The sequence below is a fragment of the Halichoerus grypus genome, chromosome 2 (assembly GCF_964656455.1).
Source record: "Halichoerus grypus chromosome 2, mHalGry1.hap1.1, whole genome shotgun sequence".
Classification (NCBI taxonomy): Eukaryota; Metazoa; Chordata; class Mammalia; order Carnivora; family Phocidae; genus Halichoerus; species Halichoerus grypus.
The window spans coordinates 51,027,544-51,053,515 of NC_135713.1; the positions used below are offsets into that span (position 1 = coordinate 51,027,544).

The window sequence follows — 25,972 nt, forward strand, 5'->3', positions numbered from 1 at the left end:
AAAATTTGGTATAGAAGGACTGTACTTCAACATAATAAAGGCTATATATGACAAATCCATAGCTAACATCATACTCAATGGTTAATGATTGAAAGTGTTTCCTCTAAGATCAGGAACAAGACAAGGGTACCCACTCTCAATGCTCTGGTTCAGCATAGTACTGAAAGTCCTAGCCAGAAAAATCAGACAAGAAAAAGAAATAAAAGATATCCAAATTGGTAAGGAAGAAGTAAAATTATTTCTGTTTGCAGATGACATAATCTTATATATAGAAAACCCTTAAAGACTGCGAAAAAGCTGTTAGAACTAATAAACAAATTCAGTAAAGTTGCAGGATACAAAATAAACATACAAAAATCAGTTGCATTTCTATATACAAACAATGAACTCTAAAAACAAAACAATCCCATTTAGAATAGCATCAAAAACAATAAAATAGTTAGGAATAAATTTAACCGAGGAGGTAAAAGATCTGTACAATGAAAAGTATAAGACACTGACGAAAGAAACTGAAGATATAAATAAATGGAAAGATAGTCTGTGTTCACAGATCAGAAGAATTAATATTATTTACATGTCTGTATTACCCAAAACTACCCATAGATTTAATGTATTCCTTATCTAAATTCCAATGTATTTTTACAGAAATAAAACAATAAACAATCCTAAAATTTGTATGGAACCACAAAAGACTTTGAATAGTTAAAGCAATCTTAAACAAGAATAACAAAGCTGGAGGCATCACACTTCCTGATTTCAAACTATACTGCAAAGCTATAGTAATCCAAACAGTATAGTACTGGCATAAAAACAGACACATAGACCAATGGAACAGAATCAAGCACCCAGAAATAAACTCTCACATATATGGTCAACTCATGCTTGACAAGGAAGCCAAGAATAAAATGGGAAAAAAATAGTCTCTTCAGCAAATGGTGTTGGGGAAACGATATATACTTGCAAAAGAATTTGTATCAGGGAAATATAAATCAAAACCATAATGAGATATTGCTTCATACTTTTTAGAATAGCTATTATCAAAAAGACAAGAGAACAAGTGCTAGCAAGGATGTGAAGAAAAGGGACTCTTGTGCACGGATGGTGAGGATGTAAATTGGTACAGACCCCATGGAAAACAGTATGAAAGTTTCTCAAAAAATTAAAAGTAGAACCATCTATCATCCAGCAATCCTTCTGGGTAAATATATGAAAGAAATGAAATCTCTGTCTCAAAGAGATACCTGCTCTTCCATGTTCATTGCAGAATTATTTACAATAGCCAAGGCATAGAGACAACCTAAGTGTCCACTGATGGATGAGTAGGTAAAAAAAAAAAAAAGAAAAAGTGATATATGTATACAATGGAATATTTAGTCATAAAGGAAATCCTGTCATTTGTGCCAACATAGATAAAACTTAAGGGAATTTTTTAAAAGATTTATTTATTTATTTATTTATTTATTTATTTATTTATTTGCATGGGGGAAGGGCAGAGGGAGAGGAAGAGAGAGAACCTTAAGGAGACTCTGTGCTGAGCACGAACTCCGATGCGGGGCTCGATTTCAGGACCCTGAGATCATGATCTGAGCCGAAACCAAGAGTCGACCACTCAACCGACTGAGCCACCCAGGCATCTCAAAACTTAAGGTAATTATACTAAGTGAAATAAGTCAGACAGAGAAGACCAATAATGTATGATCTTATTTATACGGAATCTAAAAATAAATACTGAAGTCATAGAAATAGAGAGTAACTTGGTGGATGCCAGGGGTGGGAGTATGGGGGAGATAGTTGAAGGTGGTTAAAGGGTTACAAATGTTCAGTTAAAAGATGAATAAGATCTGGGTGTCTACAGAATAGTGGTTATAGTTAACAACTCTGTATTGTATACTTGAAAGTTGCTAAGAGAGTAGATCATTTCTCAACACACACACACGCACACACACACACACAAGGTAACTGTGAAATAATGGATATGTTAAATAACCTTATTGTGGCAATCATTTCACCAAATATCTATCTATCTATCTATCTATCTATCTATCTATCTATCTATATCTCAAATCATGGCATTGTACATCTTAAACTTATACAATGTTATATATATCAATTATATTTCAGTAAAGCTGGGGGAAAAAGTCTATTAACAGGGTAACTGTGAATTGAAATAAGAGATGTAAATGTCCCTTTATTAAAACTTAAACTTCTTGGGGCGCCTGGGTGGCTCAGTTGGTTAAGCGACTGCCTTCGGCTCAGGTCATGATCCTGGAGTCCCAGGATCGAGTCCCGCGTCGGGCTCCTTGCTCTGCGAGGAGTCTGCTTCTCCCTCTGACCCTCCCCCCCTCATGCTCTCTCTCTCTCTCTCAAATAAATAAATAAAATCTTTAAAAAAAAAAAAAAAACTTAAACTTCCTAGAAGTCTGAAGAATTATCATGTTAATTTAAAAATACTCATGTCAGAATTACAATTTAATTATGTTAAACACCTGGGTGTTGCCTCTGTCCTTAGGCATCAGTTCTTTAAAATAAAAAGGCCTTTTTTTTACTTACCTGAGGGGGTTGTAAACAGCTCAAATGGAATAAAATCAGTGAAAGTGCTTTAACTATGTGCAAAATTATGATTATTTAAAATTTCACTCAAATTTCATCATGAAAAATTCTCTTACCATAAAAAGTCAATATTAGTACATGGCAACCTACTTTAAAAAAAACAAACACATCCTTACACCAACAATTTGAAACAACCAAAGAATTTCGACTTTGAAGAACATTCTATACTTAAACTGTATCATAAGTTATGAAAATGCGAAGTTATCCCAAACATACTTACATAATCATCAAAATCCTATAAACCAATTTCATTAAATAGTTCTTTATTGTAAAGATCAAATGTGAAAATAATGATGATTTGAGAACACAAATATGAAATCAAGTTCTTAAAAAAATGTATGTAAATTTAAGTATCCCTGGAAGCTTTTTTTTTTTTTTAACGGGCAAAATACCAGCAATGTGCCATAAATGCTTGTATTTCTGCTCCGAGCAGTGACTTAGAGTTGGACCGCTTGTCACAGCTAGAGCTCCTCATAACAGCTGAGAGTATCCTATCTGCACAGCAGTCAATTCACTCATTATCTAGAATGCTGGATATAAAATCGTCAGCTTCCAATTGTTAGGTGGGATGAGCTACGAAAACATTGCAAAGAGCTGACAAAGAAAAGAGATTCACAATCCTATTCCATCTCAAATGACCTCCGTGTGTGACCTCCAAAAAGGAGACAGGTTATGAAATCAATGTTTTCGCCCACCCAACAGGGTAGGTGATTGAGTCATCAAGAAGGACGCTGAAACTGCGGCCCAGAAAAGCAACAACACTGCAAAACAGGTCAGCACAGGAAAGAAAATAAACATGCACATATACACCAATCTTGCTCATCATATGGCCTTCAGCAAGAATATAAAATAAATTTTAGACACCGAAAATAGTCCCTCGAAACAAAAAACATTCCACCACGGGCGCCTGGGTGGATCAGTCGTTAAGCATCTGCCTTCGGCTCAGGTCATGATCCCAGGACCCTGGGATTGAGCCCTGCATCGGGCTCCCTGCTCCGTGGGTAGCCTGCTTTTTCCCTCTCCCACTGCCCCTGCTTGTGTTCCCTCTCTCGCTGTGTCTCTCTCTGTTAAATAAAATCTTTGGGAAAAAAAAAAATCCACCAATCCACACTCTGTGAATTTTTTTTTTTAAGATTTTATTTATTTATTTGACAGAGAGACAGCGAGAGAGGGAACACAAGCAAGGGGAGTGTGAGAGGGAGAAGCAGGCTTCCCACTGAGCAGGGAGCCCCATGCGTGGCTCGATCCCAGGACCCTGGGATCATCACCTGAGCCAAAGGCAGACGCTTAACGACTAAGCCACCCAGGCGCCCCTCACACTCTTGTGAATGTTTTAACTGGTCCAGAGGCCACATTGATTTTGCAATTGCAGACGTTTATGAGAGGCAAAGACAATTGGGATTTCCTGTGTCACCCTGCCATCACCACCTATTTTCCCAACCATGTTGCAGCTCTATGCACCAATTCCATACTTAAATGCCTGGAATAGCACTTGGTCTCCTTCCAGGGCCTTAGGGTCTTCCTTTTATTGCTAGATTATATCTTCCCTTATATATTTCTCCCAGGGATTTAGAGATGAGACTAAGAGGTTGGTAGCATCACTGAGGAAGGATACTATATCTCCCTCCACCAGATTTACTGTAGTAGCAGGACCTTTGCAGGACCTGTGGTCTGGACATGAACCAGAATAACCTTAAAGCAGAGTTCAGTCTAGCTGCATTCTTAGAAAAACTTACAGCTTTCAATTTCCAAGGTGCAGTTTTGTTCGTCCAGTGGGTACCGCCTTAGGTCCATCATGCAAGCAGCTGTGGTTGTGATTCTAGAAGAGAAATAGATATATACTGTTAGCTGGTCCATGGCTGGAGTTGGAAAAATTAAATCCAAGTATCAAAGATGGCAGAACTGGGCCTCTAGGAGACTGACTTAGCCAAAGTTCTAGCAAAAAAGGGTGCTACAGCTTTGGATAACCATTTTCCTTTATAAGCCTCAGGCTGACTTATTAAAAAAAAAAAAAAAAAAGACAGAACTAAATCAGTGTTTTCCCAAAGTGTGGTCCATTACCTACTTGAACCAAAATCACCTGGGAGTGTTTGTTAAACAGGAAGTTTCCATGCTTTGGAACGTCTTGGTATAGGGAAGGACGGTCCTGGGACTCTTTATTTTATAAGCATCACAGGTGATTAAGAATATCAACATAGATAATTCCTCTCCCACTCACATTTGTTTCCTCCTCCCTCAAATCTAATCTTCATTAAATCTTGGCTTTGATTCATCATTTTTGACATTTCCATGCATAGTGTAGTACTTTTCAACTGCTTTAATACAACATACAATCAGCCTTTCATCTATCGCCTGGTTTGCTCTGTGCTGAGCAATCTGATATTCTCATGACTTGTTAGAAAGCATCCTCCTATGGGCTGGCAGAGTTACTTATTTAGAACACCTGGCACCTTTATTATTTTATCAGAGAGATATGAATATGTCTCTTTAATGTCTTTATATTCATCTATCATCATTTTTCAGTAATCTCTTATTGAAGACCTACTAAAAGGAGTCACAAAGCATATAGTCCTAAATGATTTGTTAATATATATTTTCTGATCAATACAGCAGCATAATGTCATGAAAAACACAAGTTTTAGAACACAACAGACATAGGTATAAATTCTAATTCTGTCTCACTGACTGACATCAACATGGTTAATATCTCTTAACCAACCTTTCTTTATCTCTAAGAAGGGGATATTATTAACAATAATAATAATTACATAACAAGGTTTCTATAAGAATTAATAATTTATGTATAGAATGTAAAAGAGTACCTACATATAGCAGGTCCTTTACATCTGCTGAAAAAAACTAAGAGAAGAAATTGATATTGAATTTGACCAACTTTGGCTCCCTCTACTCTGAAGGGCACTTTACTATGAGTTTGGAATAGAGAAATATGATACAGCCCCAACTTGGGAGAAAGAGTCCCAGATAGATATTTTTCACTGAAAGGTTGGTCAGAGTTTACAAGTAATCTAAGTAGACCGAGCTTATGAAATTCCTCAGTTAGGTGTGCACGTCCCACTCCTCAGTTGTAGGATGGAAGTAAGTGATTAACTTAATGTAAGTAGTTCATGCCTCTTTAGTTTGATTACCGCTTCATTAAGGTTTGTGCTCTGTTAATTTTTGTTTTTCTTTTTCGCAATAAGTGAGTATCCTAGGGCTGATGTTCATCCCTGATTCCTTCCTTTCCTTCACCAAGAGTTAGCTACTCGGCCTTGGCTCCTTTTCATCTCTACTGCCTCCCTCAAAATCTATGGCTCCCACTGCCTCACCTCATGTTATTATGGTGGATTGGTCTCCTGGCCTCTCCATTTGCCTCCCAACTATCCATTATCCACACAGCCATCAGATCTTTAAAAACATAGATTGTATCACTCCTCTGCTTAATTAGTGGTTCTTCCAATAAAATCCAGAGTCTTGGCTGTGTCCTTCTGTGCCCTGAATAATCTGCCTCTTCCTTCCCAATATTATCTCCTACCAAGTCCTTACTTGCTATCTTCCAGTCTGCACATTTTTTCTTTCTGCTTCGAACATGTGTCTCCCTGATCTTCACAAGGCCTTCTCTTCTGATCCTTCAAGTCAAAAATCACCTCCTCTGAGAGGCTTTTCCCAAACAGCCCACCCAAAGTGACTGCCTTAACTAATGTTGCATCTTACCTGTTTATTTCCTTCAGGCAAGTATCACAATCTGAAATTATCTTGCTTTTTTTTTCACTTTTAAAAATTTAAATTAGTTTCAGGTATATAACATAATGATTTAACAATTACTCAGCCATAAGAAAAGAATGAAATCTTGTCATTCATGACAACATGGATGGACCTAGCAGATATTATGCTAAGTGAAATAAGCCAGAGAAAGACAAATACCATATGATTTCAGTTCTATGTGGAATATAATAAACAAAGCAAATGAACAAACAAACAACAACAAAGAGAGAGAAACAAACTGGTGATTGCCAAAGGGGAGGGATTGGGGGATAGGTGAAGGGGATAAGAAGTAAAAACTTCTGCTTCTTTCTTTTCTTTTCTTTCTTTCTTTTTTTTTTTTAGTACTATTTCTCTCAATAAAATGTAAGCTGTTTAGGGGCACAGACTTTGTTCTATTTATTGTAAGGCAATCAATAAACATCCATTGGATAAATACAAACATGAATTATAAAGAACAAGCAGTTCGTTTTTCTGATATAGATCTTTTATTTGGAGGACTATCTTATTGCATTGTTTCTCTTCTTTTATTCAACTTATATGTGCCTTAAGTTTTAGGGATTCTTCTTATATTTTTAACAGTAAATGAATTTTAATCCATTTAATTGACATTGCATATATAGTACTAGAGTTTATCTTACCATCAAACTGATTGTTTTTGCTTTCAGTGGGACTTACCAAACACTTATATTTTACAAATTCTAAAAATTATATAAAAATTAACATTCACATTTAATTATTTACTCGGGGCTTAAAAATATCAACTTATTTTGGCTATGCAATATTTGACTGAATTTCTCACTGGTCCTTTTCTCTCTTCTTTCTTTCTTTCTTTCTTTCTTTCTTTCTTTCTTTCTTTCTTCCTTCCTTCCTTCCTTTCTTTTTCTTTCTTTCTTTTTTCTTCCTTTCTTTCTTTCTCTCTTCCTTCCTTTTCTTTCTTTCTTTCTTTTCTTTTTCTTTCTTTCTACTTTTTTTTCATTTTTTTTTTTTTAAAGATTTTTTATTTTTCATTTGAGACAGAGAGATACAGAGAGAGAGAGAGAGCATGAGAAGGGGGAGAGGCAGAGGGAGAGGGAGAAGCAGACTCCCCGCTGAGCAGGGAGCCCGATGTGGGGCTCGATCCCAGGACCCTGGGATCATGACCTGAGCCGAAGGCAGACGCTTAACCATCTGAGCCACCCAGGCGCCCCAACTTTTTTTTTCATTTTTAACATGTAGTTAACAACCTGAATTGCTACTAACATACAAAAGCCTGTATTATGTAGAAGAGAAATTTTCAAAGAAAATAAAATAAGGTATATGATGGGCATACCAAAACTTCCATATTACTTTTGTAAAATAGCAGAAATAATCCCCATCTTGAGAAACTAGAGAAAATTAACTTCATCTGACAGAACGAACACAAAGGACCTTAAAGGCACAAGGGCACACCTACGATAAAAAAAAGAAGCAAGAGCCATAAACAGATGCTCGACTGTGTAAGGGAAGTGAAGCTTGCAATAGCTACTACATAGGTTGTGGCTCACACTTTCTGCAGATACATATTCATGGCAACTAACATCTGTGAACTAGTGCTATAAACATGAGTGCTGTGAACAAGAAAAATAAACTGACTAAGGCTATTGCAGAAGAAATGAGTTTCTACCCATATTTAAAAAATAAAACAGATGAAAATGTTTTTGTCATATCAACATTTATATTTACACCAGTGTTTTAATTTTTAATGCTATGCTTCGTAAAACAAAGAAAAAAATACGTATAAATATTTTCTAGTCAATGCTTACAAGGCATTTGTGTCTCCTATTGGGTTAAAGCAGAAACTCTGTAGACAAAATAATCCCTGTGGAGTCCTGTTCATACAGACCAGAGCGAGTGAGCTGGGATGAATCACTTAGATCCTGTAATGCTTGGATGCTCCTGAACACCTGAAATAAAAACTTGTCATCCTAATTGGTTGTGAGATGATAAAAGCAAAAAGAGATCTGTAACTCATAAAATATTCTGTAACTTTTGTTATGACCACCTGCTAATGAGAAGATACAATGATAACTCATTTGATCAGTGGTTGGTATTTGGAAATATGCATATGTATATGTTTATATACATGAAGAAATGTAGAATACTCATACACCTATATTAAAAGCAAAGCTGAGCTACAAAATATGATGTAAATAACATCAAAACATATAAATGTGCAAAAAATTATGCCATGTATGTATATAGAATATATTCAACAGATTTTAATACAAGGTACAGACATGTGTAACAAACCTGCATCTTTGCTACATGATTTGTCAGATCAGGAACTACATCTGTTTTTGTTTTATTTGTATCTCAGCACTTTGGCATGTCTCTGGCATGTATCGCTAACCCAAGATTAAAATAGTAATAATAATAAAAAATAAAGAGAAGAAAAAAAGAAAGCAATGGTCATAAGCATTCTCAAACTGAGAATTTTGAAACAATTCTCTATATTAAGTGCCTCATTTAATTTACGTAAAAAATTCTAAAAGAATAGATTTATAGAAGAAGCTACTCAGAAATGAATCTTATTCAGAAAAGCTTAATGATCAACATCAAAATCTGTTCTTTGGAACTTTATGATTTATAGCAGTGTTAAGTTTCTCTAGGAATAAGTCAATACAACAAATATACTTAATGGCGTTTTCATGAACATGCCTTTCTCAATCCTGATAAACATCCCTAATGGGCCTTAAGTTACTCAACACTAATACTAGGAGTCTTTGAAGTGAAGCTACTAACTCATTATGCAGGTATCCTGATTAAATTTTAAGACGACTGTGAAATATATAGAGATAGCTTTGTCTTCAATTACAAGAAACAGTCAGTGATGCTTTCAGAATGTACCTCATTTACATGTAACAAATTTTCTCTAGTTACAAGTGGAAATATGCCTTTTTGGGGCTGAATACTATTGCATGATGAAAGCCACCTTTGGGGAATGTCAGTATTCTGACTGGGCTATTCCAAAGCCTAGATCTTTGGAGAAACTTTTTAATCCTTAGTCATTGGACCTTGTCAACCATAAAATACTGACACAGTGCAAGACAACTATATATATAACATACCCTAAAACAGTCACTAAAGGTACCTATAAAATCAGGAAATACAACAGCTATGCCAGCATTTTGCACCAAAGCCATAACAAATATTTTACAGTGTCATTACCTGAGACTTAATGATTCTACCGTATCATTCTGAGATTGAATATGATCAAAGGTAGTTATTAAGTAGTAATAACTGCCTTTGCCTCTCAGCCAATAGGAGATAACTCAAAATCATAATAAACGTGACATGTTTTGGCACTTTCAACAGACTTTTCCTTTTTTAAGATTTATTTATTTATTTGAGAAGGAGGAGAGGGAGAGCAAGGGGGAGAGGGAGAGGGTGGGGGAGAGTGAGTCCTAAGCAGACTGCATGCTGAACGTGGAGCCCAAAGCAAGGCTCAATCTCACGACCCTGAGATCACGACCTGAGCTCCAACCAAGAGTCCCACGCTTAACCAACTGAACCACCCAGAGGCACCTCAACAGACTCCTCAAGATGGGCTTCAGGCACTAGAATATATGGTCAAACAAGTACCTTAACAGGTGAGAAGCTTGTTAGGATTTCAACAAGAGATGATAAGAAAGTGACTGAGGATTTCTACTTTGATTTCTTTATCTAGATAACCATCCAATTATTCTATGCACACAAAATTCTTTTTTTCAATATCTTTGTATTTTTTTTGAAAATCAGATGCCTATCTCCAACTATATTCAAAACATGTTATTTTAATTCACAGCATGCTTTCATTTTGTTCAAAATGTACATTTACTTAAAAGCACAACTTCCTCTAATTACAAAGGATAGGGGAATCCTATAGTATGAGTTGGCATCATTGTTAGAGAAAAATTAGGATGTTGAAAACAACCAATTATTAAAAAACATATATTGATATATATTTTTTCTGGCTGTTAAACAAACTAATTAAAGACTTCAGGTAGGGGTGGGGGAAGATCAATATACTAAATTTAAGCACGAGAGTACAAACTGAAATTTTGAAAAGTTCTTAAGAGCTCATCTGAGTCACTTCCCCAAAAAGTACTTTAAAAGATTTGCTTCTGTATCTCCAAGCAGATTTGTTTCTCACAACCACTTTAGTTGGGAAACTAATTTCTCACATATATCCCTCTTGTGATATGCTCTTGCATTTTGTAGAGTAGGTAGAGCATTGATACAAGACTTAAATGACTTCAGCTTTGCATTCTTGCTAATAATAAGCATAACTCATATTAACTGATCACTTACTGAGTTCCAGATATAATCTAGTGTTGCTTAAATGTATCATCTCATTTAATATCAGTGTCCTGTTATTCTCATTTTATAGATAAGAAAATTGAGGCACAGAAAGGTAGAGTGTTTTTCTCCAATAGTCACACAGTGAGTGGTGGAGTTGGGATTTAAATCTAGGATGTTTGACTCCAGAACCCACATACTTAACTACTATGCTATAACTAACTAGCTAGTTGACTTTGATAAAGTCATTTAGCTTCTCTGGGGAACTGGCCGATTTCTGAAATCCCAAATGAGCTCGGATATTCTGTAATCCTATGAAAATACATTACATGTTCTGTGACCCTGTATATTTTGTAATTGTGTTTTACCCACACATTCAAATGCTGTATTTCACAGCTGTTCATTCTGTTTTAGTCAATTATGTAGATTAGCCTACCCCAGACAAGCAAATACAGGCCTCTCCCCAAGGAGTCCTACTTAATATTCTCCCCTGATTGAAGGTCTCCCTCAGCATTTTTCTTCCAGCCTATGCTCTTGATTTACCTCCACAGAGTCCTGCTTAAATTAAAATCTCCAACACTCATGCATAATTGTTTTTAAAAGCCCTTTACAAGTCCTCATATAGAGTCACATGCGCTAGTATGCTCAACTTTGTAATCACCAAAAAAAGTAAGATTGCTAGCAATCATGTTCCCATTTGATAAATCATGCATTTGAGATTAGAGCTATTTGTACTCTTCTGCAGCTGTTTGGCCTTCTGTGACTCTTTGCTTTTCTGGAATCTTATCCTCTGTAAATATACTGTGACCATTTAAAGGCTACACAGGTTTCTGCTACAAGTCCAGGTGTTATTCTCAAAGACATTTCCTTAAATACCATGCCTGTAGAATCCAAACAGCAGTATCAAACAAAATCTCACTTTGTGAGTATGTAAATCCCACTCAATCAAAAATATTAATCGATATGGACATACAGTCCAAGTTTGTTTACCAAGATTTCCTACATTACAACCCTGATGGTCTCATCTGCAAAGTGTGTGCTTATCTCAGCAATGAGAACATGCTCACTTCTATGTCTTAAAGGAAGCCTGAGTCCCTGAGAACAAGTAATCATTCTATTTTTTGACTCATAACCTAACTGAAATTTGATTTCAGATCAATGTAAGGGATTTAATTGAACCAGAGCCACTTACCAACTAGGAAGACATATAGCTGGGACGCAGATTATTTCAGCAGTGATTTGTTGTTGTTGTTGTTGTTTTTAATTTAAAACAATGCCCAGGTATGCCAGAAACTTTTTGTTGGATTCATTAAAATATATTTAAAATATTTAATTTTGATTTTTAACACATTAGAGTCATACCATTTCAGAATAAGTTAATCAGTTTTATTCTAGCCATGTATTTGTTTATTTTAACAAAGTAAGTGGTTCACGAATGCTGATTTATAGCTAGCCAGTGACAGGCCAAGGTTACAACCTCACGTGGGTCTGTTGCCACTTCTTCCAAATCCCATCCAGTATTATTTTAAAATATAAACTACACATGCTGGATGTCTTCCTTTGCCTCTCCAGCTCCACCCTCCACCCTTAATCACCACGTTCTGTGGCCTTACAGACTAGAATGTTTGGATTTCATAAACTGTCTCCCTGATTCTCTGGCTTCAGGTTGGCTTTGGCCAATAGGGAGCAGACCAGGAGTTTAGAGGAGGGAGGAGAGTGAGACCAGAGGAACTGTTTCCTAGGCTCCATTCTTGTGAAACTTGTGTCCAGGTTCCCCCCAGCCCTGCTTTGTTCTCCCTCTTCATGTCTGGAACACCAGGGAGTGGATGGGCAATCTGCTGATCCTATCTCTGGGAGGGAGGAAGTGCTGTTCTCTTTGTAAACTTCCCTTTTAATACATTGCCTTCAAATTATCCCACTTTCAGGATGTGATCTGTTTTCTGTTGGGTTCTTGACTGATAAAATATATTGTAGAAATGTATTTAAAATCTGAGGTTTTTGAGTTAGGCTGTCAAAAAAATTAGAGGCATTCCATTCCTGGGTCCTTTGTCTTGGGATTTTAGGGATGAGGGGATGAAGGTTCCCTCTACCTTAAATGAATTTCCCCTTCTATGACTGCAGTCTCAGTTCATCCCAGCCCACCTAGGAAGCCTTCTCCCTCCACCTTAGCTAAAGTAGCCCTAACCCTCCTCCCCATTGGTCACTGTCATATCTCATTTTACTTCTTTCATTATACTTGTCATTATCTGAAATTATCCTGTGTATGCATTTGCTTGTTCATTATTTTCTGTCTCCCTAGGAGACTCAGAGTCTGTCTGAAGTTGGGTTTTCCAGTAGACCCTGAAGGATGCTCATCAGGCATCATCACCTATGAAAGAAAGGGATAAGAAGAAGGATTGGACACAAAAAATGTCAGCGCAGGATTCAGGCCCAATGACATGGAAGTTCTGGAGGGAATATTGCCATCAGAGTACCCAAATGAGCCTGAAATGGCCTTTAAACCATCTCCCTCCCCACCACTGCTACACACACACACACACACACACACACACACACACACACACACTCCAATATCTGAGGGAAAACATACCCTATGAAAAGCTCAGAGAAACATTTTTTTTGTAGTAGATCCAGCCTTTAATATGCCCTCACAATATATTTTCCTTGCAGTACATGGTTGCAACTGTGATGACCTTAATCAGTAAAGTAAAATAGGCTTTACTGAAGTAACAGTAACATAACTGCTGTTATGTTTTAAACATGAAAAATGGATTACAGAAAGCTGCCTCCTGTCACATACTTGCAACTCACCTTGTACTTCCAACTCCAACAAAATCCACAAACACTGCAGTCTCTGGCCTTTCTGCCACTCTGATCTCTGATGGTAAAGATTTCCAACTAATGGCAGTTTCACTATTTAAGAGTTAAGTCTTTTACATAAAATAGGCACCAGATATGTGGAAAAAATGCTTAACACCATTAGAAACCACAAATTTGTAGAAATACAAATTAAGCCATGATTATTATTGTTTGATAATCAGCAAAAATGTAAAGGAATTATAATATTCAGTACTATAGATTCTGCAGGGAAACAAACACTCTTATGCTGGTGGTAGAACTGTACGTAAATCAGTACAAACTTTCTGGATGGTAATTTGACAACACTAATCAAAACCCACCAAATGAGCAACCTTTGTTCCTGAAATTCCGCTTTAAGAAATTAATGTGAAAATAAAATCATGTAAAGCTATATACAAAGATGTTAATTACGACTTTAAACTGGGAAGAAATGGAAACATTTTATACTTATTAAGGATAACTTATAAGGATAATTAAATGCATTTTGATTTAATAACATGATGCAATAAAAAGCACTTTGAGAAGAGTGTGGACATAGAAAAGTGCTCTTGATTTTTTTCAGAGAAAAAAACATTAGAAAGCAGTTAAGTGCAATTTCATATTTATTTAAGGAGGTATATCGATGCACAATTAAATGACTAAAAGTATACTAAAATAAATAGTGGAAATGTATTTGGGTTTCATTTTCTCACATTTTCTGTAGTTTCACCATCTTTCTGATGAACGTATATTGCTTTTCTTTCTGAAAAATGTTATTAAGGTAAATTTTCCTTTCTGCTTTAGTCTTGACCAAGACTATTCATTATTACTCACTTACTCTATTTGCAGCAATATTTGTTCTGTATTGAGAACGTTTGATAATGCCTAGGATACTTGGATTCCATGGGTTGGAAGTGTTGGTCAGCATGCTAATTGTGTCAAATGTAGGCGCTTCAATAAATTTCCTGCACCATTAAAATGTTGGCAGAAATGTCATCATTTGATTATGGATTCTCAAGGTAGAAAGGATGATTAAATGATGTACAGATATACAAATACCTTTCTGATGAGTGAATTCCTTTCATAAGACCTCTATAATTATTGTTCTAACTTGAACCTCTCCAGTGACTTGGAACTCACTCTTTCTGAAAGGACCCTATTCCATCTTTGAAAAGCTATGATTACCAGAAAGTTTTTCTATATTTGACAGTAGTTTCAATTTCTTTAATTTAAATTGTTTATCCATATACTTTGCAGTTTTTTGTCTAGGGAGTGTTTTTATTTTACTTAGTGATTCATTAGAGTTTTTGATGTTATTTTATCATCAAAGCTATAAATCATTTACATTTTTGTTTCTTAAATTGTTTTATGTCTAGACAGTCCCTCTCCATCCTAAGATGAGATAAAGTTTTTATTGTATTTCTGTTTTATGTTTCAAATTTTATAGTAATTCTTAAGTCCATCTGGAATTGATATTGATATATTGTGTGTACCAAGGACATACCTAACATTTTTCATGGAAACAATGGGCTATGATTTTTTGACCAGCAAATTATCATTTTTTTAATGTAATAAATGGTGAGAATATGGATAAACTGGGATTCTCATAATTGCTGGTAAAAACATAAATTGATTCAACCTTTATAAAGGTCAGTTTGGTTATCAGATACTGGCCAGTAGTTTTGCTTTTGGAAATTTATTGGGGGAAACAGAGAAGGGACAAAGAAGCATGTACAAGGATATTCATCCTTGCATGGCACGTGAGGAGTGGAGAACACGGTGTTTGGTAAATTGATGGTATAAAACTCTCATACACATGAACACAGACATCAAGAACAGACACCTTGGAAATGAGCAGTCTTGAGCTCAGGTCCTGATTCTGCCTTTTGCTGTGTGACCTTGAGCCAACATATGAAGAGGAACTTCTACAATGCAAAAGGTCCTTCTGAACTCTGGACAATTATTTATTCAGAATTCTATGGAAGCATGACTCTGAGAATCTCACCAAAAAGCACTTAAGACTAACTTTTTTTTGACTTGTGGAAACCATTTTATTTAACCAGAGATGTTTAGTTACTTAGCACGGAGTTTTGAAGTGAGTGTGGGGGGTGACGAATGCAGGTCACAACAACTAAAAACTGAAATTCAGAGAGTCCCATACAACTAAAGATTGATTAAAACAAAACAAAAAAGGGGCGCCTTGGTGGCTCAGTCAGTTAAGCATCTGACTTCAGCTCAGGTCATGATCTCAGAGTTCTGGGATCCAGCCCCGCATCAGGCTCCCTGCTCAGCAAGGAGTCTGCTTGTCTCTCTCCTTCTGACCCTCCCCCTGCTGGTGTGCTCACACAAGCCCTTTCTCTCTCTCTCAAATAAATAAATAAAATCTTTAAATTAAAAAAATTAGAGGCTAAATTGGAAAAAGGTGTATTTGAAAAATCCCTACTAAAACACATCTATAATGCAGAGTTGTTTGAAAACACAAGAGGAAAAGAAAAAAAAATAACGCCTCGTACCCAAATGATGGCACACTTTCTTAAGAAGTTTAGTTGACAAAATAAACAGTTAAAGCAGAATAAAGTGGTTCATAATTTTTAAAATGGGGTCATTTTAAAGGAGGATTTCAAAGAAACAGAAAAGACTCACAAAAAAGCATAAACACATTAAAATGACAATTTACAATAAAAATTACTCAAATATTATTATAGCACATTGCAAAAAGGCAAGAATGAAAACAAGCACATTCAATTCTGGGATGAAAAATGAAAATTGATAACAGAAGCTATTGTAAGGGAAAAGGTGTGTAGCACTGTTTTTATATGGACAATTTCATTTCACCAAAGCTGGAGAGGGAAAAAAAGCTGGAAGAATGAGAGAATGGACAACTAAGTTAAAGAATACCTACAGTGTCAATATTTTGTCTAAATTGCTGTACTGGTCTCTGTCTGTTTCTCTCTCTAGGAAAAAAAAAAGAATATGACAAAATAGCTTCATAATTCAGTGAAATGTTACTGGGTATTAAAACCTGAAAATTAATTGTTTAGCAAATGGCTGGATGAGCTCTGCTGTTCCAGCTGGAGAAGAGAGAGCAGACTGATAGATATAATAACAGCCTCTATTTATATGGAGGGCTCAAGGGAGTGATGATCTGCTGTTCACATTTTCTCCTATGGACCAAACGGAAGCTATGGTAATAAATTCTATCATGAAGGACGTGGAAGATTTAGGTTAAATAGAAAGATGACTTGGCTGGTCATGAGGGCTGTAAAATAATGAAATGGCTTCCCAGGGTAGATGGTAGATTTCCCTTTCTGAAGATGTGTAAAGAATAGGCTCATCTGTCAGGGTGATGAAGGCAGGGGCTAACCATGGCACAAGGAAAGTCTCAGTGATGGGCTGTACTTTCTGGTTCACTAAAGCAGTGTCTATCTTTAATTTTCAGCTACCAAAGCAAATGCCAAAATCCTTTGCAGCTTCAGCACACCTTTGCTAATTTGGCTTGTAATGGATTTTAGCTTAATAAAACAGACAATAACTTGAGGACTCACTAAATGTAATTAAATAATTAAAGAGTTGTAATACAGTCTATAAATGTTAAAGTATTTCAATGCATGCTTAATGACAACAAAGGCTAGGTAAAGATATATTTCTGTCAAGTAATCATTAACAAAACCATTCAAGACTATCTTTACAGCACTGGGATGCAAATGTGTTAATTATGAGTAATTTGTATTATAAATTCCCAATAAGGAAGATGATTGGAATGTGAAGCATCCATTGCAGAGAAAATGAACTATCAGCTAGGTGATGGAGAATATATAAGATTTTCCTAGACAGAATGTATCTGGGAAGATTTTCTCATCAGCATGGCACAGTGTGAGCACATGGTCAGAGCTAGGACATATGAGTGAAATGAATAGAGAAACTTGCGTGGTAAACAAATTTGTTGAGATTCATACCTGTTTGAGAGGCTGGATGTAGTGGTTGACCTTACATTCCAGGCAACTTAGTGTATATTTTATCCACTGAAAATTGTAGAACATGGTATGATAGAATATGAAACAAAGTGATAAAATTATGAGATACTTAAATCTGATTGATGAGTCACACACTCAGACACCTAGAGGGTCCAGTTTATGGCCTCTGTAGTATGTGGCATAGGCTCAACATGAAACAATTGGGAACGGTGAGGACTAGGGTGAACTGGAGAAAACATACCCTGTCTGAGCAAAGTATATATTTCTCAGCTCTAGCTGATTGTTACTTTGTGGGAAATAAGGCCCAATGTCTCCGATCTTTAGATTTTTAAATAAATAATTAGAAAACATAAATTTTAAAATGAGATGTCCTAATTTTTTAAAGTACTGTGTTGGTCAAATAAAACACCTCCATGAATTGGATATGTCCTAAAGGCCGATAGTAGGCATCTCTTGATATAATCTGTAATTTTACGAATGAAGAATGCAAGTTTCTGAGACATTAAGTGATCCACCCTAATTGACACAGAGAGTGAGTTAGAGGCACCACTGGGATCTGAGCCAATGGTAATTTTATCCAAAGTTAAACTAAAACTCACTGGGGGCCCGGCTTTATTCCAGTCAGTATGGAACCATGTGGGCACTTACCCAGAGCCAGGACATCTCTGACGTTTCAGGGAAATGTCCATTGTACTAATACAGGTCTTTAAGTTCAAGATTATTTTTCATTACAGTCTTAAGGTAAACAATGTAGCAGATGAACACAGGTCAAAATAAAATTTAAAAAAGCAAGTATAAGCATTGGTTCTCTTTTCTTGGTATTAGTGTAATAGAGAAGAAAGAACATGTCCGTCCGGGGGAGTCATCTGGTCCTGTGTTTATCATTTCCTAGTCATGTCACTTGAGGAGGTTAGTTTGCTTGTTTTTAAAATGGGGCGCCTGGGTGGCTCAGTCGTTGGTGTCTGCCTTTGGCTTGGGTCTGATCCCGGGGTCCTGGGATCGAGCCCCGCGTCGGGCTCCCTGCTCCGCGGGAAGCCTGCTTCTCCCTCTCCCACTCCCCTTGCTTGTGTTCCCTCTCTCCCTGTGTCTCTCTCTGTCAAATAAATAAACTCTTTAAAAAAAAAAAATAAAATAAAATGGGAATAATGATGCCTAGCATGTAGGGTTGCTGGAGGATAACATGGAACTCGATAACTTGATGGCATGTTATCACAACATTTGAGTGGTAATGTCATAAAACTTGGTTTTCAAACATTGATTTAGAAAGTCAAGGAAAGAATGAATAATTTAAGAATCAGGAAAGCATGTTCTGATGTGAGCACTTATAGTTAAGTTCCCTAGGAAGTATAATTTAAAACAGCAATGATAACAACCAATTAAATTACTAATAAACTGCTCTACCATTCATATAATATAGATCAGTGAAAAATTCAGACATTGTTTAAGCAGAAATAAGGATGGGTTACACATGGTATTGTTATTAAGATTAATTGCTTTTATAATGTATTACAAGATAGAAGAATTGTGAGTTAAAGCCAATTTTCATAGTTAAAGAAATGAGCTGAGGTACTGTAAATCTTCAAGAAAATGGATGAGTTGGGGAAATAAGCAAGCTTTGTAATAGAACAGAAATCTCCTGCATTTACAATTGTGACTCCAAAGGACACAGAATTAGCATTTTTGGAAAAGAGATGGGATAATATTTGGAATCAGTCTTGGATTTCAATCTGGACCTGGCATTTCCAGCTCTGTGACATTGGGGATATTATTAATCCCTCTCGCAGTTTGCTTTTCTGTAACTTGTGGATAAAAATGTCTATTTTATAGCAATGCTATGAGAAATCAAGCAAATAATGTCTATGAATCACTTAGAGCAATTACTTGCAAATCCTCCGTGTTAGGTAGATGGTAACTGCTCTTATCAACACTATTATAATCTATTTTAAGACTCTGAGTGAGGTCAAGGGGGAATAGAATATTTTTTTAAGATTTTATTTGTTTATTTGAGAGAAAGAGAGAATGGTGGGGAGAGCGGGGGATGGAGAGGGAGAGAATTCCAAGCAGAATCCAAGCTGAGTGCAGATGCTGGGCTTGATCTCACAACCTTGAGATCATGACCTGAGCTGAAACCAAGAGTTGGAGGCTTAACTGACTGAGCCACCCAAGCACCCCTAGAATATTTTTTAAAAAAGAAAAAGAAAGGAGTAGTTAAAAATACTATTGCAAAAAATATTACAATTAATGCTTTGAAACATGGATAATATGAATTTTTATATTAAAAGTAATATGACTTATGTCAAATCTAGAATGGTAAATTCATATTTATGCCTTTGTTTTACATAATTGACAGGAATGCTCTGTCAAACAGCAGCTTTCATGACAGCAGGAAACACATTATTATACCTTTTATGTTTGTCCTAATAATCAGTAAAATATCCCACAAAAACAATGTAAGAAAAGCACTTGATAAAGAATAGTTTCTAGATTTCCTCTGCATGATTTTTCTACTTCTTTCTCTAATAATGACTTTTTTTAAATAATTTTTTTAACGATTTTATTTATTTACCTTAGAGATAGGGAGAGCACACGCATGCAAGCAGAGGGAGGAGCAGAGGCAGAAGGAGAGTGAGAGACAATTTCCAGTAGACTCCGTGCTGAACACAGAGCCCAACATAGCACTCGATCCCACAACCCTGAAATCATGACCTGAGCCAAAACCAAGAGTCGGACACCCAACCACTGAGCCACCCAGGCACCCCTCTAATAATGGCTTTTTTTAAAAGAAGAAACACAAAGCAGTAAGAAATACAGCACTTCCAACCTTAGGTTCATTTAAAAATAAATACCTAAGATTAGTAATTTCTTGAGGTGATTGTTCAATCAATTTTCTCATTCTGGAAAATACTATTTTATATTTAAAGCATAATTAATGTAATCTTTGAATTCCATAGATTTTGAACTGGTACCATTTATAGGAATAGTGTTCATTAAATACAAAATGTTAACTAAAGATTTTGGGAGTATCTATCTGAAGAACTGGGCCAGGCACTCCGATAAGGGAACAAGTTATATACAGAATAATACTCTCTAGGGACCAAGCTATCGGACCACATGATGAATTTGGCCAACCAGTTCTTTCTTTTTTTTTTTTTAATTAAATTAAATTGAATTGAATTTTAATTCCAGTACAGTTAACAACAGTGTTAAATTAGTTTCAGATATATAGTGATTCAACAATTCCATATATTATTCAGTGCTCGTCAAGATAAGTGTACTCTTAATCCCCTTCACCTAGTCCACCCATCCCCCACCCACCTCCTTTCTGGTAACCATCTGTTTGTTCTCTATAGTTAACAGTCTGTTTCTTGGTTTGTCACTCTCTTTTTATCCCCCTTTGCTCATTTCTTTGTTTCTTAAATTCCACATATGAATGAAATCCCATGGTATTTATCTTTCTCTGACTGACTTTTTTTGCTTGGTATTATACTCTCTAGCTCCATCCATGTCATTGCAAATGGCAAGATTTCTTTCTTTTTTTAATGACTGAATAATGCTCATATATATATATATATATATTATATATAGCAATATATATAATATATATATAGAACTGGTACCATTTATAGGGCTAGTGTTCATTAAATACAAAATGTTAACTAAAGATTTTGGGAGTGTTTTATCCATCTGAGGAACCTGGCCCAGTGTATATATATATATATATATATATATATATATATATATATATATATATTGACTGTCCCGCATTGGGCTCCCCGCTCAGTGGGGAGCCTCCTTCTCCCTCTGCCTGCCGTTCCCCCTGCTTGTGTACTCTCTCCCTCTGTCAAATACATAAATAAAATCTTAAAAAAAACAATGAAAAACCCCCGCGAATGATTTCTCTGTAGCATGCAATGCTGTTTGATAGCTTTTTACCCATAGTAGAACTTCTTTAAAATTGGTGTCAATTCTCTCAGTGTATATATATATATATATATAAGCAGATCACCACTTATTTCAATTGGTTAGCATATAGCTTTAAAATGTGAGTTAAAAGGCCTTTAATGAAGACATGCATTTTCCAGATTCTCTAAGTTCCATCTTTCCAGATAATCTACCCATGCCCAGTGGATGTTTGACTCTGTGACACTGGCTTTAAGATACAGGCATACCTCAGAGATACTGCAGGTTTGGTTCCAGACCACCATAATAAAGCAAAGATCACAATAAAGTGATTCAAATGAATTTTCTGGTTTCCCAGTAATATAAAAGTTATGTTTGTACTATAGTCTATTAAGTCTATAATCTATTGTAGTCTATTAAGTGTGTAGTATATTATGTCTAAAAAACAATGTACACAACTTAAAACAATTTATTGCTAAAAAATGCTAACCATTATCTGAGCTTCCAGCAGTTTATAATTCTTTTGCTGGTGGAATGTCTCTTCTCTATGTTGATGGCTACTGACTGATCAAGGTGATAGTTGCAGAAAGATGGGGGTGCCTGTGTCAATTTCTTAAAATAAAACAATGCAGTTTGCTACCTTGATTGACTCTTCTCTCCACAAATGATTCCTCTGTGGGGCGCCTGGGTGGCTCAGTTGGTTAGGCATCTGCCTTCGGCTCAGGTAATGATCCCAGGGCCCTGGGATCAAGTCCCGCATTGGGCTCCCTGCTCAGTGGGGAACCTCCTTCTCCCTCTGCCTGCCGTTCCCCCTGCTTGTGTACTCTCTCTCTCTGTCAAATACATAAATAAAATCTTAAAAAAAAAAACAATGAAAAACCCCCGTGAATGATTTCTCTGTAGCATGCAATGCTGTTTGATAGCTTTTTACCCATAGTAGAACTTCTTTCACAATTGGTGTCAATTCTCTCAACTCCTGCCTTTGTCAACTCAGTTGATGTAATGTTCTAAATCCTTTGTTGTTACTTTGACAATCTTCACAGCATCTTCATCAGGAGTAGATGCCATCTCAAGAAACACTTTCTTTGCTCATCCATAAGAAGCAAATCCTCATCCACTCAAGTTTTATCATGAGATTGTAGCAATTCAGTCACATCTTCAGGCTCCACTCCTCATTCTAGTTCTCTTGTTATTTCCACCACATCAGCAGTTACTTCCTCCACTGTAGTGGTGAATTCATCAAAGTCATCCATGCAGGTTGGAATCAACTTCTTCCAAACTCCTGTTCATGTTGATAGTTTGACCTCTTTCCATGAATCACAAGTGTTCTTAATGGCATCTAGAATGATGAATCTTTGCCAGAGGTTTTCAATTTACTTTGCCCAGATCCATCAGAGGAATCACTATCTATGGCAACTATGAAATCTATGGAACTATGAAACCTAAGACAACTATGAAATTTATGGCCTTATGGAATGTATTTCTGAAATAATAAAACTTGAAAGTCACAATTACTCCTTGATCCATGGGCTGCAGAATGGATGTGTTAGCAGACATGTAAAAAACATTAATCAGTTGTACATCTCCATCGGAGCTCTTGGGTGATCAGGTGCGTTATTAATGAGCAGTGATATTTTGAAAGGAATCTTTGTTCCCAAGCAGTGTGTCTCAACAGTGGACTATAAACAGATGTGCTGTCATCCAGACTCCATTGTTCCATTTACAGAACACAGGCAAAATAGATTTAGCATAATTCTTAAAGGTCTAGGATTTTCAGAATGGTAAATGAGCATTGGTTTCCACTTAAAGTCACCAGCTGTATTGAGAGTCAGCCTATCATTTGAAGCTTTGAAACCAGGCAGTGACTTCTCCTCTCTAGCTACAAAAGTCTTAGAAGGTATTTTCTTTCAATAGAAGTCTGTTTTGTCTACACTGAATATCTGCTGTTTAATGTAGTCACTTTTATTAGTTATCTTAGCTAGACCTTCTAAATAACTTACGGCAGCTTCTTCATCAGCACTTGCTGTTTCACCTTGCACTTTTCTGTTATGGAGATGACTTTTCTCCTTAAGCCTCATGAATCAAGCTCTACTAGTTTCATACTTTTCTCCTGCAGCTTCCTCACCTCTCTCAACCTTCATATATTGAAGAGAGTCAGGGCCCTGCTCTGAGTTAGGCTTTGGCTTAAGGGAGTGTTGTGGCTGATGTGATCTTCTATTCAGACCACTATTACTCTCTCCATATGAGCAATAAGGTTGTCTTGCTTTCTTATCATTCATGTGTTCACCAGAGTGGCATTTTTAATTTCCTTCAAGAACTGTTCCTTTGCTTTCACAACCTGGGTAGCTGGCACAAGAGGCCAAGTTTCCCTCCTATCTCAGCTTCTAACAGGCCTTCCTCACTGCACTAAATCATGTCTAGCTTTTGATTTAAAGTGAGAGACAGATGTGTGACTCTTCCTTTCACTTGAACATTAAGAGGCCATTGTAGGATTATTAACTGGCCTCATTTTAACACTGTTGTGTCTCAAGAAATATGGAGGCTTGAGGAGAGAGAAAGAGATGAGGGGAATGGTTGCTTGGTGGAGCAGTCAGAACACAAGCAACATTTATCAGTTAAGTTTGCCATCTTGCGGGGTACAGTTTGTGATCACCCAAAACAATTAAAATAGTAGCACTAAATATCACTGAACACAGATCACTGTAACAAATATAATAATAATGAAAAAGTTTGAAATATTGTGAGAATTACCAAAATGTGACCCAGAGACATGAGGTAAGCAAATGCTGTGGGGAAAATGGTGCTGGTAGACTTGTTTGTTGCACAGTTGCTACAAACCTCCAATCTGTTTCTATAAAGTACAATAAAGAGAAGCACAATAAAACAAGGTATGACTATACTTAAAAGTTGAAAACCACTTAAATAGTTAAAGTACAGGGTTGGCAATGCGCAGCATTACCCACAAATAAGATAGATTAGGTAGCCTCAAAAATCATACTGCAGAAAAATGAAGGAACAATATTAAGTGAATAAAAAAAATTATCAAATGGACATAAAACATAATCACAATTTTATGTGAAAAAATATTCAAAGACTACAGAAGGGAACTCTACCTTACCTGACAATGATAGGTATCTCTGAAGGTATTTTTTTCTTCAAAATTTGATACTTTTTAAAATACTTTACTTGGGGCACCTGGGTGGTTCAGTCGGTTAAGCGTCTGCTTTTGGCTCAGGTCATGATCTCAGGGTCCTGGGATGGAGCCCCACATTAGGCTGCCTGCTCAGTGGGGAGTCTGTTTCTCCCTCTGCCCCTCACCCACCTTGTGCTCTCTCTCTCTAATAAATAAATAAAATCTTAAAATAAAATAAAATACTTTACTTTCCAAATTTTCTATGACAAACATTTATTATTTAGGTAACTGGAAAACAAACTCTTAGTCTTACTAAAATGGAAGGGAGAGAGAAATAGAGAATAACATTTCTTGAATAACTCCATATAAGATGGTAGAGAGAGGACTCAATAATTTTTCAAACCTCCGGTGCCTCATCATTTTACAGATATATGACTTTACAACAATGCCAACAATTATGCTGCAAATCCTATCAGCCCATATGGCCTATAGACATGGCAGATATGGAATGATACATAGATATAGATATAGAATGATGTTTTAAATTGAATAATCTGTGAACAAAATCTCTTACCTACAAAATATGTGGCTGGAATTTAAATTTATAAGATTTGTTTTTCTATAATATAGGAGCTATAGCTAAGAAAGCAAATCATTCACAATTTATGTATCTTTAAATATGAAGACCAATTTTTGTCAGTTATAATAACCTATGTGTTCACAGAAAGGTCACTGTTACAATTTCAGAAGTCAGATAGACTTGGATCCAATATTCAGCTCTGCACTCACCAGATGTGCGACGTTAGGTACTTATTTAACGTTTTTGAGCTTCACTTTTTCTTGTGTAAAAATACCTTCTTCTTGGAGTTGAAGTATATAAAGCATTTAGTATAGTGTGCCTGGCCCAAAATAACTGCTAAATAGATATGAATTAAAATGAATGTTTGAATGAGCAATAAATTAACGGAAAAAATAAAGAAACATGGAAATAAATAAAATGTCATGAGTAAAAGGTATATGCTTTGTGTCAATTTGCGGAATGTATTTAAAAATGATATATCTAGTCTTGTGTAGAATCTTCCACCAGCACATGGAAGTAGCCACTTTGCTGGTCAGCGGCCCCGTGGAAATCTTAATGGAAACTAAACCTTACTACCCACTATAGGGATTTTAACTAACAGTACCTGGGCTCTCCTCCTGTCAGCACAGAGAAATGGATGTGTATGTGCCTTCCCAGTGCTGAGCAACCTGCCCACAGCACATGAAGAGCATCATTGCTCTGGGGACTTTCGGATTCCTTGGGTAGCCGCTCTTCAGTGACCATTACCTGGGTCAGATGGTAGAGAATTCCCAGCCACTGGCACTCATCTGTTCTACCCTGCCATTGCATTTCTTTTTCACTGCTCTCCTCTTTTTTTGATCTTGGAGTCCCCCTCTAGCCCTGTGACATGTCTCCCCA

General features: G+C 36.3%; 1 protein-coding gene across 3 annotated transcripts in view; it reads right to left on the reverse strand.

The window, feature by feature from the left end:
• The window catches only part of GABRB2 (gamma-aminobutyric acid type A receptor subunit beta2), a 240,726-nt gene that overhangs the window by 122,400 nt on the left and 92,354 nt on the right, over positions 1–25,972 (reverse strand). For all 3 annotated transcript variants that reach the window (XM_036081030.2, XM_078066819.1, XM_036081029.2), the window contains exon 6: positions 4,347–4,429. In XM_036081030.2, coding sequence (XP_035936923.1) covers positions 4,347–4,429 — 83 coding nt within the window. The remainder of the gene's footprint in view (positions 1–4,346; positions 4,430–25,972) is intronic.